The 11,102-nt window shown below is 39.1% G+C and overlaps 1 protein-coding gene across 8 annotated transcripts in view; it reads right to left on the reverse strand.

Annotated features, from left to right (window-relative positions):
- DGKQ (diacylglycerol kinase theta) overlaps positions 1-11,102 on the reverse strand; it is an 82,597-nt gene that overhangs the window by 55,598 nt on the left and 15,897 nt on the right. For 5 of the 8 annotated variants that reach the window (XR_014951212.1, XM_031507460.3, XM_077790071.2 and 2 more), the window contains exon 2: positions 5,619-5,698. Coding sequence is in view for 7 of the 8 variants with exons in the window: in XM_031507460.3 (XP_031363320.2) it covers positions 5,619-5,698 (80 nt within the window). In the remaining variant the exon portion in view is untranslated. Of the gene's footprint in view, positions 1-5,618; positions 5,699-10,779; positions 11,096-11,102 lie in introns of those variants that run through there. The other 3 variants (XM_085566476.1, XM_085566475.1, XM_085566477.1) reach the window with 2 other exon arrangements.

An 11,102-nucleotide genomic window follows, 5' to 3' on the forward strand; every position in this document is an offset into this window, starting at 1 on the left:
TATGGTAACACTCCAGTATGACCTCCAAAATGACTCTGCACTCAAGGACAAGATACTCCTAGTTCCTGTTCTATTTCCTGCCATCTGTTAAGGAATGCAAGGCATTAGAGAATGATAAGAGCATTATCTGTAAATGCTCCTATCTGCCTGTAATAAAATTTGGTCCTCTCTATGATAGATCTATCTACCTAAGATGCTAATTCCTTCAGTGCAATCTGTGCAAGTGCACAGCAGTTCCGCATCAACCAACAAGAACAACAACAAACTGCATTTAAAATTCAAAAGTAATTTAATTCAAGTACTCTTCCTCTAAGGTGGAGTCACTTTATACAGAGTGGCCCAGCTACTTTCCAGACCCTCTGATTTGTGCATAGAGTCAGGCCAGACTGTCTTACTGATCTGCAGCCTTCAGGATGCCCCAGCAGCAGGGGAGAAAATAACAGCTCAAGGAAGGCCTGTTTTTCACCCAGCAGCAGCTTGTTTTCTACCACCTCAGACGGAAGAAAGCTTCATCTTGAATCATGAGGCAAAGACTTCCACGTGCAAAGGGCAATGAGAGTAACACAGATATAACAAACGCCAGTGTAGTAGCTGCTGTCTTGGGCAGTTCCTTTTCAAAAAGGAACTACCTACTGAAAACTTTTCTAAGGCCTATGTCTAGAGATTATTTTGGCCATGCAAATCCTTCTCCATCACACCAGGGTGACTTGCACTTGGCATGACTTTGTAAAAAAACACCAGAAACATTAAGAAACTAGGGTGGCAGGACCTGAGGTAGCGTGGGTCTGAACAGCTTCCAAGAAGGAAAGGGTAGACAGAAAAAAGGATTCTAAAACTCTCAACAACAGACTCCAAGGGTTGAGTAAAAGGAATTTAACATAAGATCACTAGCTTGCAGTTCAAAAACACTGCTCCATTTTAAGGATAAGCACAAGCAGCTTGGAAGCAACCGTCTTCATCAGACACCCACAAGGGCAGGTACACATGGTCATTCTCAAATTCTGCTCTCAACATAAGGCCAAAAAAAATTTCCTGATAAAAATTAAAATGGTGTTTCTGAAAAAAACATATATGGATGTTTAAGTGTAGAAGCACTTCCCTATTTAAAGTTTCTAATGCTGACTCCAACACCTTTGCTCTAAACCTTTGCTCTAGGGAGGTAGATAGATGGTGAACACACCTCACTCCACCCCATGACTGTTCTGTCCAGGCCTAGACTATACCCTCTCTGAGAGAAGAGAACAACTTTGTGATTCAACTTTTGCCCTTATTACATCTTTTCAATTACTTCCTTATTACTCAGTAATCAAAAATAGCACTTTGATTTGTTTAAAACCTCTTATTTAGCAGCAAAATATTTCTGTAACTTGAACACTGTATGCTCTGTAATGTCCTCTATTGCTTTGGCATTTTAGGGACAATGCCTATCAACTACTCTTCACTTGTATCCAAACTGACTTTCTTGCTCTGAGCACTTGATTTATTGGCTGTTGTTTAAAGGCAATGTAAGCATGCATTCCATATGGTAGCTCTAAAATGAAGTAAGAATACAAAGTTAAATGGTGTCTCAACACATAATAGGACAGGAAAGACAAAATCAAATACTTCATTATCAAAATTTTAATTGGGGCTAATGCAAGGGAATTATGCATACATCTGTATGCTATCCCACTACATTCAGGATTATTCTTCTTCATCCTGCAGATCTCTGTGACAGGGCATTTGGTCTTATATACTCCAAGGTCTCAAGGACCCTTTGCAATGGATAATGCATCACATGCTATATCAGACCAGAATGACATGAGACTTCTACTCAAAAGTAAGACTTGTGTAAAAGCTTTCCACTGCAATTAAGAGTTGCTTGGCCTAGTATTTTTTGTACTGTAAAAATAATACACGCCAAAGTCACTCACTCTTTGTTTTTATTGCTACAGAGGAAATCAATGTCCATGTCCTCTTATCAAGACAAAGATTAAGAATTAAAACACAGTACCATCCCATAATGCTTCTGAAACTGAAGAATCACTGATACAGCTGCAGAGCTCATCTGGGAGTTCAGATCAAGTTTCAGAAGAGCATAATAAACTCTGCTGAGCTTACAAACTAGGAGGAGCTAGCCCTTACCTCAAGCTCTGAGGTTCCCCTTCAGGGAGAAAAGGGAGAAAACCTTGGTGCCAAGATTACCAGCAAGACGTTTTAACCCTCATTCAGATTCTAAATTATGCCATGTGACTGTCTCCAGGCAACTGCCTTGCTGAAGCACCACAAGCATGGGTCAAGTGCTGGAGAGCTGGGGAGAGACCTTCTTGACAGAAGGTGGTCAGTGCTACTCAGCAAGGGCCCAGGAAAACTCAGTCACAGTATGGCTTGGGTTGGAAGGGAACATTTAGAGGTCACCTAGTCCAAATTTCCATGCAGTGAGCAGGAACACCTTCAACTAGACCAGTTGCTCAGAGCCCTGTCCAACCTGGTCTTGAAGACATACAGGGATGGGGCATCTACCACCTCTCTGAGCAGCATCTGACAGTATTTCACCATCCTTATTGTAAAAATGCTTTCCTTAAATCTAGTCAGAATGCATCCCGTTTTAGTTTAAAACCATTACCCCTCATCTGACTGCTTTGGGCCCTTCCACAAAGATCTACTTTCAGATTGTTACTGACCCAAATAACCACGCTGCACATAGCTGAACCCAGAATCCAGAGGAAGAAACTTAGATCAGCGGACAATTACAAGAGCAGAGACCCCTGCAAGCACCACAGCTTTCCCATTCCTTATCCCAGCCCATGAATGCAGCAGCTTTCCTTACAAAGGACAGTTTTATTTTTAGCACAAAAAGATTCAGAAGCTGATAACCTAGACTAGCATTTTTCCATTCTAGACAACCTGGCTTTGAGAATAACAGCACACAACAAAGTCTTGTGAGCAACTTCAAAGCCTTCTTAAATGGAAATTCTTAGAAACCATTAGGGCAATGCACCAACACACCAAGAGAAAAATTAAGCACAGCAAATGCTGAACATCACTAAACCATTCTCCATGTGGTCTCATTTCAATTTAGTTTTCCAAGAACAGTTATATAGAAAATACGCACACACTTCTAAGAAGCTGTAATACAGCTTCAATTCCAACCTAACAAGGGAAAACAAAATTTCACATTTCACCCCCAAAAACATTTTGGTTTTACTGTTATTTTGTTTTGTGTTGGTGTTTGGGTGTGGATTTTTTTTTTTGTCCTCCCTTTCTCCCCTTTTTCTTTTTTTTAAATTTTTTTAATGTGTACTGCAAAGTAGGTAAATACTTAAGGGAATGTAGGAAAGAGAGAGTTTGAATTTGAAAAAGTTGCTGAGACCCTTACCATTGGAACAAATCATAAGCCCTGCAAACTTTTCAGAAGACTGATCCATGAAGGCTTGTTTAGGAACATCATGACATGGATCCACCCTGGAATACCAAATGCAGGTGATAATGATTTACAATAGAGAAAAAAATTCATGGGTCAGCCTTAAGAATGATCTGAGAGTGGATGCAGTTGTGGCATGCTTGTGACTCTGCAGGCCTTTACTTGACCCTGGGAAGGAAACACTACTGTCAGGAATAAAAGTTTCCACTAAACATCTGCTGAAAAATTATTCTCTGATGGGTTGATTTAGTATCAAATGACATACATTCTGATGAGCTTTAACAATTGCCATCTTCTCTAGATGAAATCCAGGCAACTGAAAAAAAAAAGTCTAATTTCTCTAATACATTGAATATTGACATAGCTGAAAGAACTGTCAGAAAAAATCCCACCAATGTTCCCTCCTACATAAGACCTTTTAATAAAGAAATAATCTGAGAGATTGAGAAAATAAACTTCCCACAAATTGTATAAATGGTTGTCATTTGTTTTTTGCTCTATTATATTTTTAATGCAAATGCCAAGTCTGGTATTTGCTTTGACAGAGCCTGCATGCAAAACAATATCTCCTATATGGCAGCCTTCACTTGTACAGCTGATCAGGATCAATGCAACTTGGGTGACCATGTCAGGGAGGACATGACTGTGCAGAACAAACAGTACAATCCAGAGTTTTCAAAATAAAATCATTACAGCTCAAGACAGAAAACACAGAGAACTCTTTGAGCTAAACACAGCAACGCTGAACTGCAAACAGTTTCAAAGACTGACAGCACCACCAAATAACCATCCTTGCTGTGCAGTACAATTTGTGTTTATTGTTTACAGATAAATCACAAGATAAAAATTTTGGGGCAGACAGATTACAGGGACTGACAAGAGAGAAAAAAATTACACTGACGTCTACATCTGATGCAAATGGGAACATTAATAAGTTTAAATGGAGGATTTTTACCATATAAAAGCAAAGGAACAAATGTATTTTGAACAATAAATTAAGTTTAGAGCAAATCCACCAAAGAAGTAGTCGTAAACGTTTACAACACCCACACTCTGAATTAAATTACTATTTTCCAGTTGGTTTTTTGCCATCCCCCTAAAGGCCCATGGAGATACCTTTATAATCTGATTCACTATTCCTTTTGCTATAATGACTGACTGCCAATATACTGAAAAAACAGAAGATACTAATTCTTTGTAAAAGCACTTCTCACTACCTACATGGCCCTTTACCATGGGTTCTAAGATTTACAGCAGTATTTCTTGCTGTTTCACTGGCAAATTTCAAAAATTTATCAGACACCTTTTTGACACCTCTCAAGATGAAAGGTATGTAAGGAAATAGGAAAAGCAAAAAAGAGAAAAAGCAAAGCTTTGCATTGGTACAGCCTAGCAGCTTTATCACCTTCACAAAACATATTGAAGAAAAACAAATGGGTAATTTCTCTTTATCTAATCCATGTATCTCAAATTGTATATTGTTTTCAAACTTCCACATCTCACCCACTACACACGCTTCCACAACAAAAAGGAACTGGTAAAATGTTTTGTGACACAAAGAAAGGAATCAGCTCCCCTTCATAGGTCTACACAATGGATTCCCATAAATGTGCTTTGAGTCAGCAAGGTCTGTAATGAACATGACTGATTTTATAGCCATGTCTCATTTGACTTTTGCCTGTGGCTCCTTAAGGTATTTGCAGTGTTTTACTACTTCTCTAGTAAATTTCTCATGTCCTTCGTCCCTTCTATTCCTCTTCTGTCATCCTTTCCCAAGTTTCGTTTTCTCTTCAGTTTAGCTTCTTAGTACCTTCTTAGTTGCATCTCATTAAAATCTGTAAAGTTGATTCATGTTTTACACCCTTTCAATCAATCTCTTTCACCTAAAATCTTGTGGGAGAAGATCACAAGCCATCTGCAAGCAAGCACTTTATTGCGAAACTTCCAGGTAATGACACACAGTAAGAACATCTAGTAACATTTAAAGAATGCAAATAACTAGTCTTGAAAGACAGAGTATCTACAGCTGCTTATAGCAGACTTTTCAAAAGAAGTGTAGCTTTGCCTGTGAGCAGCTATAAAAGCTTCAGTGATGACTAATACAATTTTTGCATTATGATAAAAAAAAAACCACTGCTATATGGCACCATGTTCATTAGTGATAAATGTGTGGTATATCACCCCAAGACAGAGACAAGCCAGTATCACTACTCACCCTTACAAGGCTGGGAGCAATACATGAGCATGGTATCTTGACATTCTTGAGGCACTTTTCGTGAGACATGAAGTTGCAAACTGTGGAAATAAAATAAGAACTATAAGCAACTCTTCACAAGCAAGGGACTTTAAGAAACACAATCAAACCAAACCAAACATGGAGCCAAATACAATTAGGAATACATACTTTTAAACACATTTGCTATCCCCTAGTACACAACTGTTACACCCTGAGCATTGCATGAACTCCCATTCATTTTGCTACTAAGATGCTAACAATGGAAAAGGAAGGACAACTTATCCCAGAACAGTACAAGCCTACTGCAAGTCAGGTGCTCCCACACTCTCTCTATCCATGATCATCAAAATTAGTTCTTAAACTTCAAAAAAAGTTTTAAACAGTCCAAAACAGCTCTTTGATGTAGCCAAAGCAGAAGGATATTTGCAAATGAATTATTCTACAAGCTAGCACATGCGACATAAATGAGAGAAAACAAAGTATTGTTACAATCTGAGTGTAATCGATGAAGGTCGCCAATTATAGGCAGCTTTGAAAGTCAAGAGCAACTAACTGTTTCTTTTATTACAGGTTTATAATTCCATCCAAGCTTCACAAATCATGCTTTCAAACATGACACTGTTTTAAAAGATCATTTCTCATGGAGGGGATATATTCCACAGTTTCTTACCATGAATTTGCATTACATTAAGCTGTGTGAAGAACACAAGAGATTCTTTACTTCATTCCCACCAGTTCTGATGAATTAGGAACTAATAAGCCATGCAACTATGGATTTTGAGTCCTCTTTCTTTCAGAATTACTCTCCACCAGTTCAAGAATGAAGCCTTGTGCAGATGCTCAGCTCCCGATCTCTTGAGCAGAAGCTCAGACCTCTTTCAGTGCCAAAGGCATAAGATCATTTCCCAGCAGCAACTGTTGCTATACACAGAGGGTTTTCCCCTCCCTGTTTTTCTTTCATTTCACAAGTTTCTGACAACACCCCAAGTGCTTCAAACTCGCCATCTGCAGTCCACTATTGCCATTGACTGTATTGCTAGTGTCACCAGAAGCACTCAATTTCCTTTCCTCCCCTTTCTCCAGCTCATTGGCTTTTGATTGCACACTTCTTCTTCCAGGTCAACTGAAGCATTAAAATCCAGGTCCACTTCTCTAAATAGATTATTGCCAGCCATCCAAAGCAAATTTTCCTTCTGATAGCACCAAAATGATGACACCTTTACTCTTGGCACTCATCTTACTATGAGCAGCAAGCACTTATTTTTTCATTAATCTACAAGTCAGAAAAGAAGCACTATAAGTCACTAATGTGTTCAAATGTGTTATTCATCATCTACAGTTGAACCTGGAATGATTACTGCACTGATGAAATAAAGTGGGAAGGAGGAGAACCAAATCTGCTGGGTGCTATGAAGTGTTATGCGTGTCTCTAAGGTTTATGGCTGTTTCCAACCAAATAGGGCAGATCAGGGAAGGAAACAGTCAAAGAAAGGATGATAAAAGGGATTCTTGCAGCTGCAAATGCAGTTGCTTAACAGATTTGGAGGTGATCTCTATGGTGGGGAGGAACACACAGCCTATCGGCGCAGAGGAGACCAAGGAAAGCAAAGTCATTGTCCAGGCAGTGATGATGATGAAAGATGCATCTCCTGCTCTAGAAAACAGGTAAGAGTCCACCCAAAGAACTGGTGAATCCTCATTGCTGATGGGTTATCTCAACATGGACATAGTGGTAATATAATGATAACATAATTAAACTTGCTCCTTCTTTAGATGTCAGCAGTATTTCCACAGATGGTGTTAGGAGGATCACCTGCTTGCAGTGAGAGCAGGTCTGTAGAAGCTACAGGAAAAAAAGGTCAAAGGCAACATCATCAAGAACATGGAGGCAAGGAAGAAGAAAGAGGAGGACCAGGACCGGCCTACATTCCTCCATCTTAAAACTTCTGACCCCTATGTACAAAGTAAAAACCCCCCTGTACAGGTGTTAAAACCCCCTTGTACAATACTAAAAAGGTCTCCCTTCTACTTTGTAACTACTTCTACAATAATATCTAAACTTTTATGACTCCTTGTTCCACCTTCAAAGTTGGTAACTCATTCCATGGCTCAAACTCAAAATCACAGCTGTTTCCAGCTGCCTGCCAGGGTCTAAAATGCCTCCGAACAGGGCCTGGAACCTCCAAAAATGTCTGAGGGACATTTAGAGTTCCAACAGTCAGGCATACGGCACCAACCATATCTGACAAGTTTACCTTGAGGCCTTCTGCTATTCAGTTATAAATAACTTCCTTGTGAAAAATTAGGTATTGCCAATGCTCAATAAGAAGCTGTTTGGCCATTGGGCATCACAGTGCTGCTCCCTGTCCACATGGAGAACAAAATCTGGCTTTACAGCAGGCTCTGCCCATAAGCCATCACTTCCTGGGCCATTTTTCCTACCACATTCTGTTTGACTTGGTGTTTTAATAAAGGTCATGTGTACATACACTCATGGAACCTACAGCCAGCATCTTTCCAACATACACTGGAAAAGAAACAGAAAACATCTCTCTCCAGGCCTCCCTAGCAAGGCAGAATATAAATGCTGGGAATCACTGTAACTCATGAGATGTGTAACAGTTCTTAGAAAAAAAAAGGCTATTTATACCCTCCAATATGTCACACTTTTTCCACATAAATATTTTTCTCTCTGTTCTCAAGACGGACTTCAAAGTAGAATCCAAAACTAGGAAGAAGAAAACTGTGAATTATGCCCTGTAGGGACTCTAGCTATGTATTGGTGTTCCATGCAAATGATGAGAATTCTGGGTGAGAATTGCTCATGAAATATCAAATATAACACATAAACTTCGCCCCCTTTTGAACAGACCATGCAGTCCAGAGGAAAAGCCTAGAAGGTGTTAAAAATTACTTTTGTTTCCTCTTTGGGAAAATACCATAATTCAGTTCTGGTGCTTTTCAAACAGAAATTTATTTATATAGTTGTATTTTACCATGTTAGGTTTTATTTAATATTTTTTTTTATCTTTAACACTGAAGCCTAACCTTGCATTTGCTAAACATTTTTATAAGTAGAATTATCAAATTGCTCTCCAGGGAGGATAAATTTTTTCAATTTTTTTTGACAATAAATTTTTCATTTCTGGAAAAATTTAAGTGCAATGCATTAAAGAACATACACAACTTATTAATGTGAATATAAACACAACTAAATTAAGTGCAGTAATTCTCTGAGACATCTTGTTAAATGTAAGACTTGGAAGAAGTTCCTGTCTTGGAGAGTGTACTAGAACGAATTGCCTGATATATGTAGGAGTATTACATAAATGGAAAATCTCTACAGTCCTCCACAAAAAGCCCTCTACATGTATATAGATTACATGGAAGAATTACAAGTGGACTAAAAATAGAGAAAGGAAAATGTTATGTTCAAGATCTAATGCTGTATCAGACACCTACAGGCTCAGCAGCAGCTCAGCCATTGCACAGAGAGAACCAGCAAGCTGATTTTATGCTTGTACATACTAGCATATGTATGTATACATACATATGTACAGAGGTGGCTTTTCTGCCACTCCTCCCCAGTCTTTTCCTAATAACATCTAACATTCAAGCTGCCTTTCTTTGACAGTTACACAACGGGTACGTATTTCTCTGGATATACCATTACAACTCTTAGCATCCTTTCCTGACTATCTGCAAAAGCTGATTAAAGACTCAGCAGCTTGTATGAGAAATTTCCTCCCCTTCATAACCATCACTTTACATTCAACCACTCAAAGCAATAAAATGACACACTAAAATATGCTTCTGTAATTCTCAGATGCTGGTGAGCTCTCATCTTACTGCTGGACTTTTTAAAGGAGGTTGTGGACTGTTACTGGAAGAGTTGTGTAGCACAATCCCCCACACTGCCACAAATCCATGTGCAGCCTTGACTGAGTTCACTGCTTCCCTCTATCACTTTTATCTGAAACCCAGACCCAGGCACGCAGTGTGTTTTTATTTTAGCACTTCACACACTGTGAATGCCAACTTTCAGTTCTAGTGGGAGCCTCCCATGCACAGTATCTTTGTTTATATCTGTCTTCTACTAAGATGCTCAGAAAAGCAAGGCTAAGAAAAGGCTGTGGTTATGGTTACCAACTGGCTCTGGCATTAGACTTGGATGGCTAGGGGAATGTTGTTTGTATCTTCCTAAGCACATGAAAATTTTATAGGATGAAATAAAATAAACTTTTTACCAGATGAAATACTGAACAATTTGGGCTTTTTCAACAACAGGTGTCTAAAAGTATTATACATTATCTCTATCTAAATACATAATCTTAAAAAAGTTATTAAAAAAAAAGTTCAAACAACAAATGGAGAAACATAGACAAAGTCCTCAACATGTAGTCAAAGTCTAACTTAACTCCTACTCTGAAGTGTGTCTCTGTACTCACAAGTAAACTTCTACACCCCAAGAACCTCTATCCACCTTTTTCCTATGACAACCTTCAGCCCTTTATTGTATTTCCCACATCAAATGAAAATCATCTGTAGCCCCGTCCTTCTTTTTTCATCTGAACAAGTCCCAGCAGCTGTAAGAAGCAATGTTTTCTGCCAGTCAGACTGATAGGTCCATGCCCCTTAAGACTTCCCACCACACATTTCCAGACTTAGCTGTCATGAGACTGCAGCAAGCCACTACTGGACCAAACTGTGATGGCTACAAAAGGGTATGCAAGAAGTCCAGAAGGTGTACATGAGAAGTCCGGCTTCCCACAGGTGGCAAAAGGACACATACCTTGTGGTAGCTTTGGCCAGAGCCTGCACTGATAGCAGATGGTTCCAAAAGTCAACAGTGCCACAGCTACAAACTCCAGGATGACAAGCACCAAGAGGAGGATTTAGTTTTTGTTTCCCAGAAAACTGTTGGGATTCAGTGGACCTCTTGGAAAGGTGACAGCATAGGCATTTTTTACCTTACCACTCACCCGGTGCAATAGAGCAGCAACCTCTGTAACAAATTATGTTTGGCAGCAGTTTCCTTGGGGCAGAAGGATGTGCAGTGCAGCTTCAAGCCTTGTGCTTCACAGTAAGCATGGCTATTTTTAAATGCAACAGGTACTACAGAGAGAATAATGGCTCTTACCATTTACTCCACAGGGGTAATCCATTCCAGCAGTGACCACTGAATTTATTTTCAATACTTCCAGTAATTTTCAGTAGCTCCAGTAAAGAGAACATTACTGTTAAGAGTGCACTACAGCTATATCTGACGACAGAGTCTGTAGAGTTAGGGTCAGATTCTCGCATGCTGTAAATCAGCATGACTACTTTCAGTATGTTAAGATATAACAATTTACCAAAGTCAAATATTTTTAACATCAAGTCAATACACCAGATTATAAATCTGACCATGTATGCTAATACATCTTGTTTTTATCAAAATGAAATAATAAATTAAAGGTAAAA

Source organism: Lonchura striata, chromosome Z, assembly GCF_050655825.1.
Source record: "Lonchura striata isolate lonStrDom1 chromosome Z, ASM5065582v1, whole genome shotgun sequence".
NCBI lineage: Eukaryota > Metazoa > Chordata > Aves > Passeriformes > Estrildidae > Lonchura > Lonchura striata.